We start from the raw sequence: 24,970 nt of genomic DNA, 5'->3' as shown, positions 1-24,970 counted from the left end.
AATTGCATTCCCTATTATTTATAGCTTTTCCAAGCTGTCATGTGTGGTCATCTAATAATAAATATCTATGCATTTTGTTCCCCTTTGTTTTGTATCATTATTATTTTCATGATTTGCTTTAAAATTCCTTAGTAGCCTGTATAAAACTGAATTTAAAAACATCTTAAGAACCAAAATTGCATTTCCACAGATTCGGTCCTAAAGTCTATGGATCTGATTTGTGTCGTGATGTGAACAAACGACCTGGGGCGCACGCATTGTGATGACAACAGCGCCCCTCTGGTGGTAGGTGTGGTACTGCAGCGGGGGGCTGTGGTTGCCATGGTTCCGCGTCGGCGGCTACACTGAAGCAAAGCTCGAGGCGTGGACGGGGAGAAGTGCTCTCAAAACACCCCTGGCCGCCACGGATCATGCTCTTCTTGTTTCTGTGATGGCGTGTGTTCGTTTTTAAAGCGTCAGCCATGATCGTTTACTTCCACAAAGGGCTGACAACGAATCCTTTTCATTTCTAACGGTAAGTTGGCTAAAGTTGTTGCTAGCTTGCTAGCAGTTGAAGCTATACAGCTAACATGAGCCGATCGAGTCTAAACAAAAATGTAGACATTGCTTCAGTGATCAGGTTAAACTGTATCGTTTAACTCAAGAGCCAGAAGAGACAGCGTGGTTTCAGTGGCGCGTTCAGCACACGCCCCACCTGTTGATGGCAGCTTTCTGTTGCTATGTTAGCATCAGGAGGCAAGAAGCTGGACATCACACACCCAGTGCCTCCGTCGTCAGACTGAATGTGCTCCTTTTTCACACAAAGTACTCAAGTGCATGACACGAGCGTCTGCGGAGGGACAAATGACATGTGTGGATTTCCAATCGGGCATAACTTGACTGTTTGTGTGACAAACAACTCCGCACCTGTCAACAGCACACGGCCTGCTTTAATCCAATCAGTTCAGTCACACTGCACGGGCCACTGCGGCTCTACTACAACACAGCAACTCAATTTATCACTACAGAGCTTGAAACTGACGGCACGTATTTTCCAAGTTTCTCTAAAACATGTACACTGAATTATGTTGAAGCAAGATGTGTAATAAAGGCAACAGAGGTGTTTGACATGTGTCAATCAGATCCCTCACAACATAACACTGAGACCTGAGATGAGATGTCAGAGATGCTGCAGAGGGAAACCAAATTTCTTCTTATAGCTTAGTATTTCAGACAGGACTTCTCTGCCTTGGTTTACATGCTTCTCACTGACAGTGATCTGTCTCTGTGTACAAATGTTGCCATAGATATGTGCTTAATCATCATCAACCCTGATGAAAGGACCAGACGATAACATGACCTGCACACTGAATTCACTGTGTGATCTAAGCCCCCTCAGGCAAATTTGATCCTGCTAGACACACGAAAAGGACGAGATGTAATGCCACACAGAGACACTCATTTATTTGTACATCAGGGCATTCCTTAAGGAAGCTGCTCAGAACTGCACCACACAAAAATAATTTAAATATGTGGTTATGTGTGTATTTGACCACAGTCAGAGATAATGAAGCAGTCTTTCAATAAATTGATCAGGGCAGATGGGGGCAGTGTATTATATATTTTTTTGGAAGCCATTGTATGGAGGACTGATACCATACTTACTTTACTCTCATGGAAAATAAAATTTCATTACATATAAGTTGTATCATGACTGCGGCATACAGTATGGAAAATCAAAGACTTAATAGTTTGTGACTGAAGAAAATACTTTAATAGTCTTTTTTTCTCCTTTCTGATTCAGTTCAGCTTCTGCAAGTGACAGCATGGAATCTGAAAACATACCTGATCCATATGAAGACAACAGGGATGTCAGTCTTCAGAACACAAAGAGAGATTCTCGTGCATCGTCCTCACACAAGCACAAAAAGCACCAGCAGGACAAGAATGAGAGCGATGAAGAAAAAGAGTCCAGTGTCCAGAGTAGATCAAAAACAAGAACCCGGCATTCAGATCCAGACCGGGATCAGGTGTCGGATGGAGAGTCAGGAAGACGAAGCATCGAGTCGTTTTACTCGGAGGATTATGAGAACGAGTCTCTGTCAGATCGTTCATGTTCACCATACTCACCGTCGCGGACCCCATCCCCTGTTCCACGAAGAGGGCTGCAAGCAAAGAGGGCAAACAGTCTTCTGCAGAAAACAGGTGACTGAAGCAAAAAGAATCCTGATCCTCACCAGATGAATTTATTTTACTGTCCAGTTGATGGCACTGTAAGGTAAAATTTACCATCCTGATTTTTGAAGAAGGCAAAAATCCTTTTTTAATAAATTGTTTTAATTGCATTGACAATGCCATAAACAAAAAAAAAATCTCCAACTTTAAAATTTCAGATTGAAATATTAAAGATATAGTTTGATTTTGATTAGTATTTAGCCTAATATTTTTCATGTTTACCTTTGAGATGTCTTGAATGTACTGTGTGCATTGATATTTCAGTCATACCATAGAAAAGTCATTTGTATTTAATTGTTGCTGTCTTCCTTTTCTTTTCTTTAACCTTTGTTTAACCAGATAAAACCCACTGAGATCAGGCTCTCTTTCACAAGGGTGACCCTGCCTAGAGGTCAGCAGCACATCATCAAACCTACCTGCTCTTCTCCTTTCCAGGTGTTGTAGGATCTCGCGGTATGTCCCGCCCACAGCGACCCGGTGGCCAGCCTCTGACCCAGCAGCTTCGCAGGGGCGTGCGTTCGCAAAGCAAAGAGTCCATTCCACCGAAAGATCTGGACCTGGTCACCAAGCGGATGCTCTCGGCCCGCCTCCTGAAGATCAATGAACTGCGTAATGCGCTGGCCGAACTGCAGCAGCGCACGGATGAGCTGCAGAAGGAAAATCGAATTCTCAGACAGGTAGGCATCCGTCTACCTTCTACCTGTGAGCAGCCACATCCTGATTGTTTGCCTCTTGTACAGATCTGTTAGGGTGCGCTGACGAACTCCCACAATCCTTTTCCCTGTTTCAGCTTCAGGTGCGTCAGGAGAAAGCCCTGCAGCGATACGATGACACTGAAAGCGAGATCTCCCAGCTGCTCACGCGCCACTCCAACGACATGCAGGTGTTGCGCGAGAGACTCCGGCGCACGCAAGAGCGCGAGCGTGTGGCCGAGAAGCGGCTGAAGGACCGGGAGGAGCAGCTGCAGAGGAGTCAAGTGACCATTGGACGGCTGAAAAAGCTGGTCAGCCAGCGAGAATTAGGAGAAAGGGACGAGCTAAATCGCAGGCTGGAGGAAGAGAAGACACGGGCGCAAGAGGCAGAGCGGAAGATCAGGGTACTTACTGAACGTATCAATCAGTTTTCGAACACAGACATTTTGGTATGATCTCTAAATGAAGGTATTTGTGTGTTGCAGGAACTGGAGCGCAGCATAGAGCTGAGCAACAGCAGCTTCCAGAGGCAGCTGGTAGCAGAGAAGAAGAAAACCATCAGCGCTCATGAGGAGATCAAAACTCTGCAGGAAGAGCTGGATCAGCTCACCAATAAACTCAGGGTGTGCACACACCGAAACACACCGGAAGCCTTCTCTGAAAGAAACTGACAGAGAATTAGTGTGAAATACTGATTTTGTACTTTTTTCTCTGTAATTAGGACAAGGAGAGAGAACTTGATGCCAAAAATATTTACGCTAACCGCATGGCGAAACCTGCGCTGAGGAAGGAGGCTGACATCGGCTCAGGGAGGAAAGGTACGTATGATCAGTTTCATCTCCACTCCGTCAGGCTGCAGGCTCATGAATATTGGCAATGCTATTAGAAAAAAACAACTCCACAGAAACGTGTACTCTTTTTCTAACTTGCAGTACCCAGCAGGAGTAGCAGCAAGGCGGTTCAGACAGAAGGCAGGGCGTCAAGTCTGGACTTTCCCACGCCGCCTCCCGCCATCAGCGATGTCCACGAGTCCTGCGAACAGCCACCCGACGAGTATCTGTCGCTCAAGGTGAAACGTCCACATTGTTCATGACGATCCGGCCTCATGTTCGGTCTTCAGCTCGTTTGGTTAAACGGTTTCTGCCAACAGGAGCTGAACAGAGCGGACAAACAGGCAGACGCTGGCAGCAGGCTGCCCGACTGGGAGGAGCAGAGCAGCAATGGGAAAGGCAGAGATAAGGACAAAGAACCGGTGAAAGAAGAGCAGAAACAGGCGCTGAGCGCGCTCGAAGAGAAGGCAAAGATACTAAGAGAAGGTAAAAAATCAAACTAATGAGGAGTTTTGATACAGGTCAATGTGTCCGGGCTGATTTTCACTACATTTGTGTTCACAGAGTCTAAGAAAGAAAAGGATGAAGACAGAAAGGAGACGAACTTCCTCCTAAACATGACCGAGAAAGAAAGCTACAGGAGGCACGGTCACGTTCAAGAAGAGGTGGAGAAGTGGAACCAGGAGAATCTAGCCAGTCAGCAAGCGGCGGAGGAGGCACGGCGCAGGAAAGACAAGCTGCTGGCTAAGATGCGGGAAATCGACTTTCAAAACCACGGAGTCCAGGACGTGATGTTTGGTGGGTCGGGTCGCTCCCAGTCCAGTCACGCCTCTGGAGATCACTCTGCCTCGCGTCCTCCTGAGCAGAGGAAACGGGACTCTTTCATCTTCCTCACAGAGTCGGAGGGGTCGGGACCCGGCGGTGCTGGGAGCAAAGGCAGCGGCGGGAGGAGGCCCGGCGCGGAGAGTGACGCCGTCGCCGCGGGGCCGGGGAGGAGAGCACTTCGGTCTCAGATCTCCAGCGATGACTTGGCGTTTGGCAGCTACGCTCCGTCATTCGGAAATTCGGGTTCCCGGGCTTCCCTCGGATTCCCTCCGCCTCCCCCCAAGGAAGACCGGGAATCCGCTTCAGATGCAGTCGGAGTGTTCAGCCTCAGAGAGGCGGAGTCAGAAAAAGCAGCAGGAAAGGACAAGAAGGCCAGCCTCATGCAGCAGCTCTTTGGTGCACCCAACACATCACCTGCTGGCGGCGGCGGTAAAACGGAGGTCTTCAACAGTCCTCCAGCCATCAATGGGGTGCGTTCAAGAAGGGAAGGGCTGCTCAGCTTCAGCTCAGGGTCTTCCACTCCTCCAGCATCCTCCGTGAACAGCGTGCATGTTGCAGACAGCAGACCAGCCGTCTGCGCCATCGCTTCCTTTGATGATGACCTAGAAGAACTCACTTTATAAGTTTATATTAACACCGTTCCTCTGCAGGGAATCCTCTGAGATGTGAGTGCTAACCACTACACATCCATGTCATTTTTTGTATTATCAAAAGAAATGGTGAACTTAATGACTTTTGTTTGTTGCACTTTCATAATTTCAAACACACTTTTCTTTTTCTGGAAAAATGTTACCAAAAAGTAATTTCACAAATTAGAAGCAAGAGCCAAACTCAAAGCAAAACACAAGCATCCAGTTCAGAAAGGATTCAAATCACATGACTGATCTCCATTTTAGCACTTTGAAAGAGGAAACTAATTATTCAATATCAGCAAACATTACAAACTACCGTCATTAGGATGTGAGTTATGGTTAAGGTATTTCAGAGTTATGCCATAGTAGTCCTCCACTGAGTGACACAACAATCACATTTTATAGTGATTGTATCTTTTATAACACTTTTATAAACTGCATAATATGTTAAAAATAGTACTGTTCTGCAGATAATCTTCATATATTCAACACTACAAAAAGGCAGATTTGTATCAGTTCTTTATGAGCACAGCACAACCTCCCTGGTTTGTGGCAGATTCCCAGAACCTTGTTGTCTCCTGCACTATGTTCTTCAAGACAATCAACCCTGAAGGGTACCACCACAATCTGTAGACACCCTAGGCAGTATTGAGGTAAAGGAATAATATAGTTATTATTATTTATGTTTATTTATTTATGGTGACTTTATATGAAGCCATTATCACCAAAAACACTTGATTACAGAAAAAGTTTAGGGCCATCCTTTAAAAAGAAAAGAAAAAGATTGAAAAAATTAGAACTCTGACTTTTGTCATGAAAACAATTGTGAGAGAAATGTCATAATTTTGAGATTAGAGTCTAAAATTTTGGGGGGGAAAGTCAAAAGTATGACAAAAAAGTCAAAATTACAAGAAGAAGAGTCACATTAAAAAAAAAATTAAGTTAGAATTATTAGGAAAAAGTCAGAATTATGACAGTACAGCACTTTGAAAAAAATCCAAATCGAAACATTTTCCAGGCACTGTTTCTTTTAGGATGGCCCTAATCTTAAAGCTTGGAGTGTCTAGTTTGACATAAGTTTGTAAAAGTTTTTCTCAGTGAATTTGCAATTCGGTATGAAATGTATTTCATGTGCAATTTAGTATTTTGTGTTGTTGTTTTTCTTTCTTTCTTTTTTTTTTTACTCCTATCTATTTTGTACCCATCGTTCGTCCCGTTGTTTTGTGAATAAAGATAAATGTTCGCCGCCCGGGTGTCACACTGTGGCGCGCTTGTTGTAATATTCATGCGGCGGGATTCCTCACCGCGTCTCCAGGCAACCACAACTTTGACGCAGGCTTCCCGCCCGCCCCCCTTAATCCCCTCCTCCGGGAGCTGTCTGCTCAAAAACAAGTGCACCGGGGCGGCTGAGGAGGAGGAGGAGGATGAGGAGGAGGATGGTGGAGGTCTGCTCGGACCGGGGATGAAGAGGGAGACGCGAACGACGAGGTAAATGAAGCAGGCTCACCTCGCGGAGGCATAAGGTAAAACTAGCATTAATTTCATTTCTTAAAATAATATTAAGTACAACGAACTTTTGTTTGTTTCATGTTTGGAAAAAAGTAAGGAATAGTTAACTTTAACCAATTCCACATTCTTGAATTACATTCCGTTCTGTGTGTGATAATAACATTTCTGTTTGCACTTCTTGAATTTTTTGACAAATGTTACTTCTTCACATTCAGCATAAAACACCTGTTGACCTTGGTTGAACGTTTTCTTCTTATCTCAATGCCTTAAAGAGTGACACTCTTTAAGCTTTTGTTGCCAACACAATTGAACCCACTGATCTGCACAGGCTGGGTGTTTATAGAATTGTGCATGTTGACAAAAGCCTGATAATGATTTTCAGGGGTGATGCTTTGCATTCTCACATGTCCGGTAAATCAACCCTGAAATTCAAAACCGCTGAATGCATGCAGGTGATCTTATTGACTGCAGGATACAGTGTCTGCACTGCAGGAAGCCAGAGTAGCTGCTTTGTGGTTGTGCTTGTTATGTAGACGCGACTGTGTTCCAGAGAGTAAAGCAAGACTCCCCCGGGCCGGGCTCTTCAGCCAGACCGGGTTTTGGCGTCTTCCAGTCCAACACCACAAAATAAATTGTATTTATGTGCAACTGGAGTTTGAGACCAGAGGAATGTATGGGCCAAGCTGATCACTTAGTGCTTCTGTATGATGAGGATAAGTGGGGATTTCTTTTTCCCCTGAGGTTTCACAAGCCCAGACTGCTTTTGATCTCAGGATGTAAAATTTGGCGTTGCACATGGAGTTCTAAAGTGGCTCAATCCCCTGGATTACCTTGATAAAAGTGAGTCGGGGGACTTGGGCTGCAATTGTGCAAATATAATTGTAGTCACAGCTCGTTGTGTTTAAGCACTTATTACTCAAGTTCGTCTAAATCTTATAACTCCTATTTATGATCCAAACCACTTCCTCGCTGTGCTCACCGGATCTTTTCAAATCCTTTCAAAAAAAGCTCCTGCTTTAATGCTCCCCTGCAACAATGTGGTCTCCAGAGACTCACTTTATTCCTGTAGAGAATAAATAAAGGATCCACTCTCCACATATTCATAAGTCAGCTACTCAGCACAGTCTGAAGTCTATTTTACTTTGCAATCCAGCCAAACCTATCATTAGACACAAGGGCAGTGACTTCACTGCTGGTCTGCTGTGGCCATTATGGAAGAAGTGAGCACCAACCACTTTCAGAGTGCTCAAATTCTTTGTAAGCAGGAAGAAGCTGAAACTCTACCACTGTTCACAGTGCGCGTGTGTGTAATCTTTTTTTATGACACTATAAATAAAATTCAGTCTTTGACTTTGATTTTTAAAATAGTTTTCTTTATGACATCTAATCTCATCTGAAGGTTTTCAAACTGAGGAGTGTGTGTTTCATCTTTAAACAGTGTGCTGGGATTCTGTGGCGTCGGTTTTAATGTGGATGGATGTATGACGGCACGTAATCTCTGTCAGTGCATTACTTGGGTTGAGACTGAAGTGTTTCTGCGCTAACCTCAACAAAATCAGCCGTCCCTCAATCTTCCTGCAGCACTCTGAAGTTCACACTTGAGGTGTGAAATGTTGACACATGTGCCAAATAAACTGTGAAGCTAATCTAAATGAAAGATCGTGACGCTTCAGAAATCCCTCCACATTTGTTCTGAAGGTATTCTAAGACTGAGATCCTGACTAAACATCCCATCTCTTTTTATGGCTGCTATATCTACCAAATGGGGGAAGAATCCCTTCCTTATAAACTTTCCATGGCTGAGGAGGAGTACCCCAAAAATCCAATAAAACCATTTATGAGCTGTCATCGTTCCTGATTCATACTCTGAAGTCTTAGACTTGAATTAGTGTATTTATGGGAGAAACTGTCCGTCTCTGCCCCCCTGCCCAGTGGTCTGTCTGTCACTTCAGGCTGGTTAATGAGGCTTGTGGACAGCAGGTGGAAAATTGCTGATTCATTTGTAGTGACAGTGCCGTTGCTATGGAAACAATTAGTTCCTATCAAATGAAAATCCCAGAGGTGTGTGTGTGTGTGTGTTTTTTTTTTTTTTTTCCAGTGGACTGATCCTGAGATATGTGATATTTCGAGAGGTGAATTGTTGATGTTTACAGAAACGAGGAGACTGTGTGCACGTTCTTAGTGTTTCAGGGATAAGATCTAATCAACCAAATTACGGCTTTTTTTCTCTCTGATCACTTTTGTCTGTTGACATTTTGAAATGATGGCCAGAAAAACACTTCATGACCCCCTCTCTCTCTTTTTTTCTTCCATCTCTACAGTTCTGAGGAGGACCTATCTTTAATATTACCAGTTATCCATACTACAGTCCATCTGACAGCTGACAGAGTGGAAAAACAGGAATGTGAATTCTTGAAGGACAAAAGCACAAGTTTTCTTATTTCAACCATTTTTTTTTTAGGATTTTGTTGCATCACGCGGGGTGATAATGGACCTGCCCCAAGCGCCGCAGATTGTAGTGAGCAGGACAGATGGCCAGGAGGAAACGGACTGCGCAGGAGGCGTAGATTTTCCCACGGATGATCATCTAATGACTTTGAAGGCCTTGACAGAGAAACTGAGACTCGAGACCAGGAGGCCTTCGTACCTGGAGTGGAAAGCCCGGCTGGAAGCCGAGCGCTTCAGCAAGGCAGGAAGTGGACAGGAGCCCGGCCAGGTGGCGCCCGACGGCAAACAAGCCGCTGCCAAAGAGAGTGAAGTGAACTCAGACGTGAATCGGTGCAGCCTGCCGTCAGGTGCGTCGAAGAAGTTCAGCAGCATCGACGAAGCTCTCGTCTGGCTCCGAAGGGAACTGGTGAGAAACTGCTTATTGATTTCACTGTTGTGAGGTTCAAACACCAAATGTTCATTAAAGTTTAGGAATGCACACAATCGTCCAGGAGATTCACATCTTCTCATCCCAGCCTCTTGTTGCAGGTTTTTTTCTTTTTCTTTTTTCTAAGTCTGATTATTTTTGCTCTGCTCAATTACTCTGCACATTCAACCATGGCTTATAAGCTTGGACCGAGCGCACAAAGAGGCTCTGATCGAGGAGGGCTCGCACTCACACCGCTCGTGGTAGCAAACAGTCTGCAGGCAAGAGAGAAGATCATCATCTTTGTCCACACGCTTGAATATATGAACAGTGAATAAAATGACGATAATGCTGAGACCTTTGTTTGGGATGTCCCACTGTGAGTTTGCTTTGGAGATTTTGTTACACAATGAGGGCTGCACACAAGTACCTCAGGTCAATCTAAACTTCCTGAATCGTGTATCGTTTCTTGTTTCAGTTGAAATGTCCACTGGATAAAATGAATTGATGGTTTTGGAAATGCAGCTGCCTTATTTGTTAAGAGGACACTATGTGGTAATTTATTTTAATGTGAATCAGTATAATCACAAATACCTAGCCAAGCAAGATCAAATATTTCAGCTCATTTAGACTTGCAATTCCAATTTCTCCCACTAGATGGTGTATTGGGTTTTAAATCTTATATTGAGTCTGGTTTCTTCTAAAAAAAAAATGGGGCGTTACTTAATTTTTCACAGTTCCCAGCCAATCAGATTGTCTCAACACGAATACTGATGGCTCTGTCTTTACTGAAAACAATATTAAAATTGAAAACGAAGCTCAGAAATGCATTTTGGATGAAAATGTTTAGACATCAGCGTACCACGGCTAAACTGGTGGCAGCAATATATTATTGCTGTCAAGTCAACAATAATATGGCTACGTAGCTTCAAAACGGACATACGAACAGCATATTCACTTCACTGTTCCCTCATTGAAGTGAATGTTACTACATCCATCAGACGTAATAAATATATGATTGGTAACCTTTTTCCTATAAATTATGGTCTTCAAAAGGCAGTGGCTTACTGATCAAACAAACCCATCACGTTTAGTTATTGAAGCCTGGACTGAAGCTGAAAACAGTCGAGCAAACTAAAACCAAACCTAACTTTTCATCCTAATGAAACAATATAAATCATCTCTTCACCCTGTTTCTCTGCTGTTTGCATGATTGTTCCGTTCCATTTCCACCCTGCAGACAGACATGCGACTGCAGGACCAGCAGCTTGCGCGGCAGCTCATGCGGCTGCGCAGCGACATCAACAAGCTGAAGATCGAGCAGACGTGCCACCTGCACCGCCGCATGCTCAACGACGCCACCTTCGGCCTGGAGGAGCGGGACGAGCTGTCGGACCTGCTGTGCGAATGCCCCGTCACGCCCGGCCTCGGCCTCTCGGCGCCGCTGAGACTCATCGGCGTCACCAAGATGAACATTAACTCGCGCCGTTTTTCTCTCTGCTGATTGCTGTGCTTCACTTTCCGGTTTTAGATATTTAGGTTACTGTGACACGAATGAGTAGTTGTGGGTTTTAGACTAAAGTATTTTCAAGAACGTCATTGTTCTCTAATTAAAATTATATAGTCATACTGCTACTGAATACCTAAAGTGGTTCTGTATGTGTTCTTCAAATCAGCCCAAGATTGAGCAAATGCATAATTAAATATCAGTGTATGTAACTATTCAAAAATTGGTTTAAATGGAATCCTGTATGTCTATTTCAGTTTGACGCAGCAAGCAGTCATGTCAAAGTATCGTTCATTATCTGTATAACCATTTCAGATTCCACTGCCTGAGACAAAAACATGGTTCAGTTTAATGGATAAACATTGAAGTAGGATGTTTAGAACTCTGTAGGCGGGCGGCGGTCTTGTTATGGCCCGGCATGATTTGCTGGAGTTGCATTTATAATTGGAGAGACCACTGCAGGCAGTGGGTTTACTTTGTTCCACTGCTAACATGCGAGTTGTACTCACAAAAGAACTCACTGAGCGCTCACTCTATAAAATCACCTGAAGTTCAGCAAAAAACTGACTGGGTGAAACCTGATATTCACTGTAAGTGCTTCTATGTTCCTACAGATGTAGGCCACTGGAAATAAATCATCCTTCAAAAGACTGGGTCATTGTTTTTTCCCCTCTTCTAATGCGCTGTCATTAAACCACCTTACTAAGCAGTCCTATTTTTGCAGAAAGGAATCATTCGGCAGTCTGCTAAATATACAGAAAGACTGTTCACTGATGCATGAACACATCTGGCAGATGAGGAACAAAGGAATCATGTTCTAAATATACTGAAATAGCAGTTTACTACAGGTAGGATGCTGCTAGAAGAGCTACTGCTGAGGTATTAAAGACTTTCCTAGATTTAAGAAATATTATGTTGGTGAACCTCAAGGTCTGTGATGAAACCAGAGGCGGAGAGATGTTTTCAAAGAATTGAAGCATTTTTTTTTACAGTCATTTTTGAGAAGAAACCATGGAAAAAGGGAATTAGTGGAGGCAACGATTTCATCAAAAAACACATATTTGTGAAACAACAAAAGATGAAAAATCACTACTTAGACTGTGAGGGTGTCAGTGTCATACAAAAGAGCTGGAAGGCCTGTTTTATTTAGATCAAGGGTGTCAAACATAAGGCTTGTGGGCCAAAAACAGGACGCAAGAGGCTCCAATCTGACCGGCCAAGCCACCAAGACAACGGTCAAGATTTTAAAGAAAACTGAATTTTTTTTTTCTAAGCAAATTTCTTAAGACCAGTGGACACAACACAACACAACACCTGATCCGAGCTGAGACATCAGCATGAAACCTTAAAGCCATGCTGATGGATGAGTTTCTGAAAACATGCACGATGCAACAGCTATAGACTTTTTTCTTTTTACATTTTTTGCATGAAAAGGTTTGTTAGAAATTGGCTTTATGTTGAGATTGTATTCATTTTTGGTAGTAATTGTTTGGTTTTTGTGAAAATGTAGACATTTTCATCACACATACTCTGCGTTTTTCTTCAAGAAAGTTTAAATTTAAAGGTTATTATGGCACCACTTTACCAGTTTAGCCCACTACAGACGAAATTTGGCCATTGGTGACCATTGAACTAAAACATGTTTGACACTGAGATATTAAAATACCCACGGCACTCCAACTGCTTGTGAAGTAGTTTTAATCCTTGCAGGTAAAATCATTTCCTTAAAGCAGGGATATGGGAACACCGCTCCCAGAAAATCAGACTCAGCCTCCTCTATTATTCTAATATCTGATGGGATGACACCGTTTCTCACACTTTCATCTTGGCCATTTCATCTCCTCTGTTCTTCACTCTCACTCCCTCCTCTCCTCAAACGCAGCTCTCTATGAGCTGCTGTCGTCTGCTCTCCCTGCGCAGGAGCAGATTTGTGGGCGTGTGAAGACGGGCCGTGTGGGGGTCACGAGTGTTTTTGCGTGTGACAGTCGGTGTCGCCCGCTCGCTGATCCCGGCGTCCCTCTCCGTCTGGAGCCTGCTTATGAATGAACTGTGCTGAGCCGGAGATTTTCATGCATGAGCTCCAGCTTTATCGGAGTGTATTGCTGCTGAAAACCACAACTCTTTTGGTGGGAAAGGCAGCCAGAGAAGCCATTACATACATTTTCCAACAAGGTCGTATATGAATTTCTTTGACCAAATGTACAACAGTTTTCCTGGTAAAAGACATAAGAATATAAAGTCTTCCTAGATTCTTTCTACTTCACTGCTGTCCGTGGAGTTTCATTTCACTAATTTCATGCCTAAACCATCACATTAGCATGACAAAATGACAGGCATTAAATCAGGAAGCATCCATTTGACAGGCGTAAAATCAGGCCCTATATCTAAAGCGAAAGCATGACGAGCAGAATTTCTGCACGACATAAAAAGCAGGTCATGTTGAAGGTTAAATTGTTTGCCGATTTAAGAGCTCTTTTTGTTTTAGACTGTCCTCCACATCGATGTTCAATAAAGTGAGGCGATGTAGCTCTTTCAATTGGAAATGTGGCTGTCAGCCTCCTCCAGAAATATAACAGATGCGACGCGGCAGAGAGGTTTTTCTCACCGCCGCCGCGCTGGAAACTCGAGCAGCAAGGTGAACCGCAGGGTGAGACTGGCAGGAATCCCAGACTGCATCTCACGCCGAGCCTTTGTGGAGGAGAGTCTCAGCACACGTCTCCTCTCCAAGATTCGCCGTCGGGTTGAAACGGTTAAACATCGGAGAGAAACACAATGAGCAAACTGAACATGGGTTTATTCTGACGCGAGGACGAAGCTTCCTGTCATTTGTGAAGCTTTGCAAAGCCAGAAAGTCGTTCTCCTGCGTCAGAGATGATTACCTTTTTTTTTCTTCATGTTAAAAAGTTTGAATTTTGTGGAAAAAAAAAAAAAAGCTGATGCAGGAGGTTCGGGTGGAAAAAGAGGGCACGCTGCAGATGCTCAGGGCTTTAAGGTTCCACCACACAATTAAAGTCTTGGAAAATTACTTTATAGGTCAGATGAAACATTTGCCAGGTTTTGCATGCGTATGAAACGCAATGAAAAAAACAAAAAAACAAAAAACAACCTACTTTTGTGCCATATTTTCCTGCGTAGTATTTATTTGGAAAAAGCTCCTGTGGTGCAGATTGCGTTTCCTTTTGGACTAGTTTCAGAATAATTAAAAGCAGCCTCTTGTATCTTTACATATCTATGTCGGGGTCTTCAGGTCTGCTGGGGAGGAAGATTTCCAAAGTACCGGTATCTGTTCCTGCAATAAGGCTGAGGATGAGGAGGAGGTGCACGATACCAAGCAGGTGGGGTGTGGAGGTCATCAGGGTCCTGGAGAGGAGGTGGTCAGGACCTTCAGCCTTACCTTGGTAGAGTCCTCGTCACAGAGGATCATCACACACACACACACACTAACCACTACAGCACTCAACAGACTGAAATGAAGTGAAAGAGGTGAAAGACCATTATTTGAAAGTGTAAAATTGTTGAGTTTGGCAGAGTGAAGAAGAGAGAAAGAGACAGTCACACCCTCACATTCACGTCGATGAAACTGGAGCATCTAGAGCTTCCAACATAAGGCCCGTGGGCCAAAACCGGCCTGCCAGAGGCTCCAATCCGGCCATGTCGTGGTTAGAGAAGTCATTAAAAGAAGCACACGTGTGACGACACGGAGTGAAAGCTCGCCGAGGAGCCTGACGGAACGGAATGTGCTCGGCTCGAGGCGTCCCGCCCGTTTCCCGTCCCCAAGACTCACAAAACTAATCCCCAACTTTGAGGCCATTCAGCGGCATGATTGCTTTGATGAAACCCCGAAGTTCCTCTGCGGCTCAGGTGCATCCAAGCAAATGATCAGTTCGAGCATCGTAATGAGATTAACAAACTTTTCCCCCCGTGGAGTTAGTTTCTCTGCGCGAAAAGTCATGTTAATCTCACTTCAAGCTGCTCTCTGGTGGAAGCTGATAAAACAGCAGACAGGTGCAGAGAGTAATCGCTTATTTCCTTTATGGTGATACTTATAATTATGAAACACCGTCATACAATCAGTGTAAATGGTCTGTTATTTAATAACCATGATTTGCTGAACAACTGCAGCTTCAGTTTGTACTCGGCCGCCTGTGTTTGGCAGACGGCTGGCGGCAGCGTAAAGGCACAACGACAAAATAAATGTGGCATCACACGACACAACAAGATGACCTGCATGAGAGGAACCAATGTCGAAATGTACATCAGCCATCCACTATTTGGATTTGTCAAAACAATAAGTTGCTTTAAATGAGCGAAGACTTGTTTTACAGCATTTCCTTGGTCAGTTTCAATAAGGCAAAACTATATATAGATGAGTAAACACTGATAACAAATGATAGTGTAAAAAAAAAACAAAAAAACGAAGCAGTACACAAATCTAACTGGAAAAACAAAGGTACATGTAAAGTGAGATGTTACACTCTCACAGCAACACACAAAATGTGACATAACTGAAGGAAACCAGGAGTCTCCCGGGGCTTAAAGCTGATCGGTCTATGGTAATACAAAAGCACAAACCACTATGGCTTCAGTCTCAACCTTCAAAAACACGTACAGTCTTCTGATGGACTCTCCGGTCTTTGAGGGTATTAATAGAAAAAGAAAAAAAAAAAAAAAACATTCTCAAAGACTGGAGACTTTCGCTACATCGCTGACAGCAAGTGGCAGATACTGCCAATAAATGGGTACAAAACCAAAGCAAGTTTAAAAAAAAAATAATTCAGAGGTGATCTGAAATGCTGAAAAAGCCAACCGACTGTATGTAACCTACAGTCTGCAAGTGCGTTTGTTGACTCTACTGAGACGAGTTGAGGTTTTTCCTTGAGTGTGAGGGGGGGCAGCGGGACGTCCTCTTGACAATTAGAGGAAATTAAAACTGAGCAAGTCTTCGGTCAGTGCTGGGGACTACCTTCACGTGACGGGCCGCGCTGTGCCTGGCGCCGTCAGCTGGTGTCCTCGGGTCAGGGCGCCACACCCTCCTGGTCCATGCTGCAGCCCAGAGCTTCGATGTCGTTGCTGATGTCCGTGATCATTCGGTCCCATTCGTCGCCCTCGGAGGCCCCCTGGCCCTCGTCGGAGGCGGCGCTGTCGCCGCTCTCTCCCGCCGCCCCGTTGCCGTTGGTGGTGGAGTCGGAGGCCGAGCTGGCCGTGCGCCTGTAGCGGCCGAAGCTGTCTGTGATGATGCCCCTGCCGTCCTTCACGCCGATGGTCTCCAGGAAGTTCTCAAAGTGCTGGCTGTCCTTCTCTGGTATGAAGGGACGCAGGCCTGCAGGGGAAACATAAGGAAAGGCTATCTCACACTATCTCTGTTAAATCTATATGACCAGCTATTCCGTCTCCATATTTAGTTTTTTAGATTCATCACCGACAATCACACTGGCATCTCTGTATGTTACGAATCATAAATACTTTCAACAGCCAGAATTTCACTTCAGTACAGTTATGGTCTCTCTCAACAGACAGTCAAGCTCTGCTCGATAAACAAGATTTGATTCAGGCAAACAAATCCTCTCGTTTTAGCTGTAAAAGAAGAGCGTGCAGACAAAAGTGAAGCTAACAGAGATCCTGTGTTCGTACCGAGTAGGAGGAACTTCCTGCTGTCTCCGTAAAGTTGGCGCAGGTTGATGCAGAACTCGTGAATGGAGGCACCGTTGCGGTACTCGTGGAGCAGCGTGGCGAACTGCTGGATCTCCTGCGAGGACAGCTTTGTCCGCAGCTACAAAGGAAAGATTTCATTAATCAAGTGAGCTCGGGTTAAATGAACGCTTTCAGCCGGGGTGTCGCACCGTGGTCATGTAGTCCTGCAGCAGCTCGGCGGCGGTGGTGCTGAGCTCTCCCTCACTCGCAGCCTTCGTCTGAGGAGACGCTGGCGTGGAAGCTGATGGAGAAATTCCTTCTGTCTCCATTGTGACCTGAAAAGGACTGAAAGAAAGAAACACGCCTTTGTAGCTATTAAAGAAAATAAATCATTTTCCGATACATGCAACACTGGGAGGGCTTACAATGTGCTGCCTTCGGCATCAAAGGCCTCCTTAACATCCACTTTGCTTGAAGAGTCATCTGCCAGAGTAAAGAGATGCACCGATCTGTATCTGCTGAACAGCGTTTCGCTTGTTTCACTTCATGACAGTGAATCTTATGCTCCGTCTTACCGCTGTACAGAGAAAGATGTCTGGTGGGAGTCGTTGCTCCGTCGAAAATGGCTCTGTCCAAGAAGTCAATGGTTGATTCTGTGTAAACAATCTGAAAGACCTGGCTAAGCAAAAGGCACAACTCCTCTGCTGCTGCCTGAAAGACAAAAAAGAAAACGTGTCAGATACTTTTTGACAATTCACCGTAAGAAGTCATTAGAAAGTCTTAAAAGTGGTTTCATTTCAGGAGATTATGAATTATGATTGTGATGCTTTCGCTCATGGAAACTGTTACATGTGCATTATTACCTTGTTGTCGACAGCCAGAACAAGCAGACAGCAGACTTCCACAAGCACAGCTCCACTCTCTGACAGAGAACTCAGGGTCTGGGACTTATTGAGATCAGGACAGGAGCTGGGACAGGGAGAGCCGCCTGAGTCCTGGGCTGGAAAACAAGAAATTACACCACTCAGAGGTTACAATGTTACTTCTTAAAGCCATGAATCTCAAACTACTGCTGTGTTCTTCCTTCAGACATATCAACAAATACTTATGGAAAACTGCATCAACTTTGCTCAGTCGTCATTTGTCATCAACACTGTTCAAAGTATAGACTTCCTGTTGAGATGACAGATCTAACAAGGATCCCTTTCAGCAATTAGATAAAACAATCTCTCGGCTCTCACCAGTTTTTATCACCACAAGGTGTAACGAGTCGTCTCTGATGTACGAGACGGCTGCAATGTCGTGGATGGGCACCCTCAGGATGATGTCCTCGCCGTCGCGCCACACGAGCTTGATGTTGTACGCGGACAAGCTCACCACTGCATCCTGCTCCGACGTCAGCTGGCCTGCCAACTGATGTGACTTCTGAAACACCGCCAGAGAGCCTGTTTATTTTCAACAATTCATTCCTCAGAAATACTACCAGACTACCAGCCCACGCCAAGCTGAAAAGCCTGTCGCTGGCTCAGAAAAGGAGAAAGAGAGAGCAATACACTTCAAGTATCAGATTAAGTGGGAGTTTTTTTTTCTCTCTCCTCAGGTACTAACCCGTGCATTATCAATGAGCTGCAAGACCTCTGTCCTACTCGATGGGTTCAAGTATCCTGGAACGGATGTCAGCTGCCCCAAGTACTGGGAAGGACACATGAGATACACTTATTACTGAGGAAAGGGTCTACAAAAAAACAGCTAAAGAATAACAATCTGACACATCTGCATGCAAAAGACTGATCAGTATTCTGGATTGATGTGAAGAACATTGATCCAATATTTCCCGGTCACACTCACTTTGACTTCCTTCTCAATGTAGTCATTGAGCAGGATGTCGGGGTCGATGCGATGGTCCGGCTGAGAGAGTGAGAAGGTGTGCAGGGCCCGGCGCTCGGTGGACTTCTCCTGGGCTTTCTTGTCCCTCCCCTTCTCTCCTTTCAAGAACACTCTCTTGAAGGGGGACACAATACCAGGCTATTGAATAAAGACAAAGAGAATGGAGATGATTATACAGGCCTGTTTACATCCACAACACGTTTCATGTAGATTCGGTTGGATCAAAATGTAGCACTTCGACATGCAGCAGCTTACAAGACGCTAAAAAAGTGTCATTTCTCCTGAGCCTGCTTCTCCCCCGCAGAGCTAGAAGCTGCAAAGTGAGATGCAGAAGTACAGCCTGCCTGTGTTACTCAATACCCCCTGCTCAAATAACAATGGTGATCATGAACTTTCCAGTAAGGGATGCAACACCATGGAGAAATGATTCCTAATATCTCAGCATAAACATTAACAACCCACTGGTAAGGATGAGTCTCAAGAGAGAGCTCTTCTCTGTGTTATTTTATAAAGTCTCAACAACTTACTTACAGATGACAATGAGAACAAACTGTAAATGAACTCAAAACAACTTAGCTTTAAAAAATGCCAACACTTTGTGGCTCAGACACTTTAAGCCATCCTAAATGTGAAAAAACATCACTCACAACCCAGACGGAAAATCTAAGCATTTTAAAAAGCATACCTCGTTCTCCATGAAACCACAAGCGACTAGAGATGCTTTCTCAACGGCAAACCCCCGGTCATGCGTGCTGCACCTCTGGCTAAACTAGTCACCTGTTGCCTCCACTCACACAGTGACAGCTGCCAACAGGACACAACAGATCGAATGTCTGCGAATGGGCGTAACCCCCCCTCTGATCAGAGCAAAGGAAGTGTCTCTGACTTGATACTCAGGCACAAGAACAGGAAGAGGACCAGCCACACCTTCCTGTGGTGACACGCGCGACATCTGAGGCTTCAAGTGCTGAGGAGAAACGTCTGCAACTGAACCGTTTTGAAACCGTCCAGACGCTGAAGAAAGACAAAGCTACGAAAGACACTCAGGGCTGACTTTCGAACTTGTGACTGTTACTTTCTTTCTGGAAGCCCACACGGACATAAAAGCTTGTATGTTCCGATTCGTTAACCACAGATGTCACAAGTGCAGTATTATTTACAAGGTAAGGTGAAGAGTGCAGTGATGGTGAGACATCACTCAACAGCACAGGTGTTAGACATAGTTTAGTTCAGGGGCCACAAACAGTTCAACTCTATCTACAGTGTCCCGGACCGGTAAAACTGTGCCATAACAACATTTCAATTTAAACTTCAAAGTTTTTCTTTGCAGTGGTGCAAAGTATATGACGAAAAAGTTTATATTTTTTACAAAACCAAACTATTAATACTGGACATGACCACAATCTCAACATAAAGACAATTTTAATGAAACCTTCTGGAGCAAAATACAGTGAAATGTCAAAAAATGAATTATGCATGTTTTTAGAAACTCACCCTGACAGCATGGCTCTGAGACTAATGCTACTTTGCCAGCAATGAGGGAGCTAGCTGTCATGGCAACATATTAGATATCTCAGTTACGTCCACTACCCTAAAGAGATTTATTAAAAAATTTACATTTTCTTTGAATTTTTTTACAATTACCTTGGTTGTTTGGTGGGCTGGATTTGAGCCTGTTGTGGGCCATTCCTTTAATTTCCAGAGATTTCATTAAAACATGCTAACATGACTCTGCATCCAAGAAGTCAGTCATAAAGACCAAGCCATTAAATAACTCTATTCTCATTGCTACATCAACACGTGTGCAAGACTGATAAAACACAATCCCATACACAACATGATAATGCTATGATTAATCATAACAACAACGGCTTTAAATATTAAAGAAAAGTGTGATTAATTCACAAAATATGTGCAATTACTATAGTGTGGATTGTTAATGGATTGACAGCAGTGGTGGCCACCAGGCAGAAGTCAGAAGCAGAGAAATCGAGGAAAAATTACACACATGCACAATTAAAAAAAAAAAACTAAAGTAACAATGCTGGTGGGAACAGTTTTTCTTCATTTCCTCCATTGATCTAATAATTGGATTCCTGTCAGATGTGCTGACACATGATTGGACTTTAGATGCAACAGTATGCGCACCTTGTATGACCGCTGCATTATTCAACAGTCTGCCTCCGCTGAAGACAAGTGCATTAATCTTTAATGGCTTTTTCTGTGTGACATGTGAGACAAGAATCACCACAGTTGACCTGTGTGAAAAGCCATGAGATGTGTGGTGCTTTAAGTCCCTCCATCCCCTTGAGAAAACTAAATGGCTTCTTTCTGCAGTGATGACCAAGTAGCTGACAGCAAGTGCAGGCTTATTAAACCATTAAGAAAAATGCAAGAGAGCAATGAAAACACACATGCCATCAGTTCTCAGATTAAATGAGGTATTCCATGTTTGAATGTTGATATAGATGACGTGTTTGTCCTCAGGATGTCCATTCCATTAGTGAACTGCAATCACAGTGACATTAACTGGTAGCTCAATCATAATTTGAAGGTAAGAAATGACAGCTTCAGCAGGGTCGAGGGTTAAAAATATGTACAGCTTGGTTGAGCTCGGCTCCTAAGCACACATCTTTGCCTCGATGTGCACACATTTTCTTAAATAAAATCTCTGAAGCGAAACAGTTAATGTAGTTAAGCCATGGACAGGCTAGAATTTTCTGTACAATGATAGTTAAATCTCTATGAAGCAAACCGCTATCCACTATCAGCACCAAGTGGAACAAACAAGAACTGCACGCACAAATATTATCAACTCAAACCAGTGAGGAGGAAAAATCTATTCCAACAATATTATCAGCATACACATGAAGAAGCCAGTAGCTTTGTATCATAGCAACATTCACTGTTATAAAGTAGAAGAGAGATCGAATGATAAAAAGTATGTCCTCTCTCATGTCCTCTCACACAAAAATCTGTGTAAATCTAAGCAATCCATCATTGCTGACTATCTATTCTGAGTGGAAACTTCATTAGACATTACATTTTACTATATTTTAGCTATCACAGTCTGTCCTGCCTCATTAAGAGAAGGCTGAACTGAAAATTGTGCTATTTTTCTTATGAAGTATTTATTGACTAGCACAATCACAGAAATAGATATGAACCTCAGATAGCTCAGTTCCAATCATGGTGCTGAGGTCATAATATTGCTATGTCCTGCATATTAGTTTTCCCCATGCACCAGCAAGAAGGAAAGAAGTGCAATATCCTGAATGCCTCCTCCCAACCACAGCAAGAGGAAACGTTATGGGGCTTATCTTCAAGGTGACTATCAGTCCCGATCACAAGGATCTGCCTTCACATCGCTAAAGATCACTCTGTGCTGTGCAGTAGGTGGAGGAGAACGTAGACTGGCCAGCACAAGCAAGAAGCGCTCATTCCCTTCAGTGTGAGTGACACTGATAACTGCTGTGTTTGACAGCTGTTGTTGAGCACACAGATCTAACGTGATGCTCGACTGTTATAACGAGGAAACGGAGATGTGCTTTCAATACCTTAGAGAGATTTTGCCTTAGCACAGATTGACCACAAACATCCTGCCTACAAACTAAAAACATAACAAAAAAATGATTCAAGATGCAGCAGAAGGAATTCTTGAATCGTGGTTTCAGTTTATTTTGGATGTGGCTATAAGATAGCAGCGCTAACTTTAAGAGTTAATGTTGGGGTGGTTGCTTTTTTATGAATTTGTTGGAAATCAGGGGTATTCTTGTGATCAAATAATGAAATCCACTGGTGACCATGGTTTTATGCTTTCAACATCAGAATTAACCTCCCCAAGAAAGACATCACCAAATTCAAGTAAAAAAAACAAAACATCTTTATTATGATTTATTTTATTGGTCGTGGTTATTTACAATCAGATCATTCATCTTACTATTTATCAACGTCTAAGATGTATATTATAATTTTAAATATTTTTTTACGATCAATATTATTTTACACTTAGACTTGATTTTACATTTTCACTGGGCCATCGTTTAAGTACTGTAACTTCATTGCACATTGTGTTGTTAGGGTTGTTTTGTTTTCTACCCTCTTTCAACCCTAGTGAGTAAAAAAACTGGAAACCGATGAGCTTTATGCAACTCATTCTAATTGACGTAAGGTAACTGAACGGATAGAAAACTGCCTTGAGCACAATATCTGCAGCAAACACTAGAATAAAAACATTGATGTACACATGAATGTATATATGTACAAGTATGAAGAGGAAAGCAGAGCACAGATATACAAACCGTTATTGCACTTCTGCAGACAGAAACTATTCAAACTTAACCAACTTAAGGCATCTTTGCTACTTCGGAGAGTTTTTACCAGGGTTGAATATATTCACTCGGTGTTCATGTCAGTAGATGTTCAACAGATGAAAACTCTGGCTACTTAACTTAGCCCGCAGCTGAAGCTAGTTACTTAGCCGATGTTTCGGATTAAATGGTTTCCCTGTTAAATGCTGACCATCCTTCTGTCTGTTGTGGCTGCTAGTAACAACAAATATTAAAAACCCGACAGAAATAAGGAACTATGCTGGTGAACGTCGTTTAACCACACTGACAACAACGTTTTGACATGTTGTACCTCTTGTGAGTTTTAACGTATGCCATACTAGCAGCAACGACGGAAGCTCAGTGAAATCGGTCACCAGTCAACAAGGAAACAATTTCAACCGAAACACCGGTAAGTTAGCAGGTGGATAACTTGTTAAAGTATGTCAAAAGTCCTACTTACCTTTTTTACTTTTTTCACATCATCATCCATGTCTATGTAGAGATTCTCTCCTTCATATTCACTTCAGCTTGGGCATCCACGAGAGATAAGGCAAACCTTTCAGCCGAGTACTCATCTGACAGCGGTTAGCATGCTAGCCTAGCCTAGCCTAGCCTAGCGTTGGTAAAGTGATGCTCGATTATCAAGTGACAGCAAAACGCCATCCTGAGTGCCATAGAACTACAGAAAAGCCTGTGTGACACCGATATGAAAAGCTGGCCGTGTCCGCCCAGTTAAAAACAACTACAGGTAGAATCTGGGTGGAAAACAAACTCGGACAAAACAGTCAAAACTTTTCAATCGTGCCGCCATTTTGGGCGTTGAACTGAGGTCCAGCATGCTTTGCTGTGCACGAACCAAAACAGCAGCCGCCGCGTGAGCACCGTGAGCCTGCCGCGTGAGGAGGGGCAGCGACACGGAGCCACGAGACAAAAACCCAAACATCACTGTGGTGCTCACAAATCAGAGCTTGCAATTTGAATAGGCTTGTATTTCAATATTTTGTATTTCCTAAGTTGTTTTGGACTTTAAGTCCAAATATACTATGTTAATAAACTAAACATATTTGTTCAAAAAGTTTTATTCCCTGCAGGGTGACGTCATAAGGCCACTAAGTGTCAGGTGTAATCGGAAACCTTTCTGTTGATGATCGGATTATGATTAATATACATGTGTATGGTCTATATATCCTCATTAAACTTATATTTTGTTGTTCTTACATGCTGCTTCACTCTGCTCAGGTTGGTGGAACGTTTGGGCCAATCAACTACAGCTTTATTTTGAGGTTGTTTGCTGTGGACTGACCATACTTACAGCTGATAGTGTCTGTTGCAGCTAAGTACTGACATTAATGAGATATGCTAAATGATTGATGCTTATTGCCAGGACAAGACGGCGGTTTATCTGTCGAGAGAAACAATATGTTGTCACTGTTTATAACCAATGTTTACTTTCCCAGTGTTACCAGGACAGCAGAAGTGATCAAGGCAGATAAGACAATGGGACAAAGACACAGACAGGATATGAAAAAACGGCGTTGGCTGCACAGGTGCGTTGAATTAATGAGGGTGAGTTCACATATAAAAGTGCATTTCTTTTTATTTTTATCGTTGTCTCACTATATACATGGCCACACACTCCCTAAATCTCATCCAAGGAGCAGATGAATGAATGTTTTTTCTCATGATAAAGGTGTAGTCAGAAAAAAAAGTGGCCGAAGACTCTTCATATTTTTGCATTATGTACGTGGAGTAAATGCTGCGCTGTGTTTGACTGTAATTACACCACTGAGTTGAAATGTTTTAAGGAATGAAAATATATTGATACAGCGTGTTTATGAGCAAGTTTGAAGTGGTGGGTAAAAAGGTAGGAAAATACATGCTAATTAAGTAAAATTTTAAGCTTCAGACTGTGGTTAGTGCTTTGTGTGTTTCTTCACACAGACCAAAAACAATTAGGTGAACGTGTGTGTTTGCCCTGTAATGGACTGATGACCTGTCTTGGGTATGTCTGCCCTGCTCGTAGTTAGGGGAACATTGATGGTCAAATAGGCAGCAGTT

The 24,970-nt window shown here is 43.4% G+C and overlaps 3 protein-coding genes across 4 annotated transcripts; 2 read left to right on the top strand and 1 right to left on the bottom strand.

The window, feature by feature from the left end:
* The first annotated feature begins 361 nt into the window (after positions 1-361).
* Positions 362-6,318, top strand: lca5 (lebercilin LCA5). Its single transcript, XM_030110681.1, has 9 exons — positions 362-514; positions 1,784-2,184; positions 2,650-2,891; positions 3,005-3,310; positions 3,392-3,529; positions 3,628-3,724; positions 3,839-3,975; positions 4,057-4,222; positions 4,301-6,318. The coding sequence occupies exons 2-9, from the start codon at positions 1,806-1,808 to the stop codon at positions 5,182-5,184; spliced, it is 2,349 nt and encodes a 782-aa protein (XP_029966541.1). The 5' UTR covers positions 362-514; positions 1,784-1,805; the 3' UTR covers positions 5,185-6,318.
* A 345-nt stretch (positions 6,319-6,663) lies between these two features.
* Positions 6,664-11,713, top strand: LOC115402219 (protein FAM167A-like). Its single transcript, XM_030110728.1, has 3 exons — positions 6,664-6,716; positions 9,164-9,556; positions 10,797-11,713. Exons 2-3 carry the CDS (start codon positions 9,191-9,193, stop codon positions 11,058-11,060), a joined length of 630 nt encoding a protein of 209 aa, XP_029966588.1. The 5' UTR covers positions 6,664-6,716; positions 9,164-9,190; the 3' UTR covers positions 11,061-11,713.
* A 3,367-nt stretch (positions 11,714-15,080) lies between these two features.
* Positions 15,081-23,741, bottom strand: LOC115402208 (cerebral cavernous malformations protein 2 homolog). 2 transcript variants are annotated; one of them, XM_030110712.1, is made up of 10 exons: positions 23,373-23,741; positions 18,543-18,719; positions 18,303-18,386; positions 17,936-18,119; positions 17,558-17,694; positions 17,270-17,405; positions 17,120-17,177; positions 16,904-17,039; positions 16,695-16,833; positions 15,081-16,383 (listed from the first exon to the last, which is right to left on the bottom strand). In XM_030110712.1, the coding sequence occupies exons 1-10, from the start codon at positions 23,400-23,402 to the stop codon at positions 16,079-16,081; spliced, it is 1,386 nt and encodes a 461-aa protein (XP_029966572.1). In that variant the 5' UTR covers positions 23,403-23,741; the 3' UTR covers positions 15,081-16,078. The 2 variants fall into 2 exon arrangements, with proteins under 2 accessions (XP_029966572.1, XP_029966573.1); XM_030110713.1 differs by lacking the exon at positions 23,373-23,741 and adding an exon at positions 19,267-19,412.
* Positions 23,742-24,970: the final 1,229 nt, after the last annotated feature.

This window comes from Salarias fasciatus, chromosome 15 (assembly GCF_902148845.1).
Source record: "Salarias fasciatus chromosome 15, fSalaFa1.1, whole genome shotgun sequence".
Classification (NCBI taxonomy): Eukaryota; Metazoa; Chordata; class Actinopteri; order Blenniiformes; family Blenniidae; genus Salarias; species Salarias fasciatus.
The sequence above is the reverse complement of the archived record's forward strand: the minus strand, read 5'-3'. Positions and strand labels throughout refer to the sequence as shown.

What these genes read in the sequence shown, in the direction of transcription:
- lca5 (XM_030110681.1), top strand. Translation starts at nt 1,806, where the DNA reads ATGGAATCTGAAAACATACCTGATCCATATGAAGACAACAGGGATGTC. An exon ending in CAGTCTTCTGCAGAAAACAG is followed by an intron (nt 2,185 to 2,649) that starts GTGACTGAAGCA and finishes TCTCCTTTCCAG; the next exon opens with GTGTTGTAGGATCTCGCGGT. An exon ending in AAAATCGAATTCTCAGACAG is followed by an intron (nt 2,892 to 3,004) that starts GTAGGCATCCGT and finishes TCCCTGTTTCAG; the next exon opens with CTTCAGGTGCGTCAGGAGAA.
- LOC115402219 (XM_030110728.1), top strand. Translation starts at nt 9,191, where the DNA reads ATGGACCTGCCCCAAGCGCCGCAGATTGTAGTGAGCAGGACAGATGGC. An exon ending in TCTGGCTCCGAAGGGAACTG is followed by an intron (nt 9,557 to 10,796) that starts GTGAGAAACTGC and finishes TCCACCCTGCAG; the next exon opens with ACAGACATGCGACTGCAGGA.
- LOC115402208 (XM_030110712.1), bottom strand. Translation starts at nt 23,402, where the DNA reads ATGGATGATGATGTGAAAAAAGTAAAAAAG. An exon ending in ATGTGAAAAAAGTAAAAAAG is followed by an intron (nt 18,720 to 23,372) that starts GTAAGTAGGACT and finishes TTTATTCAATAG; the next exon opens with CCTGGTATTGTGTCCCCCTT. An exon ending in GATGCCGAAGGCAGCACATT is followed by an intron (nt 17,040 to 17,119) that starts GTAAGCCCTCCC and finishes TCTTTCTTTCAG; the next exon opens with TCCTTTTCAGGTCACAATGG.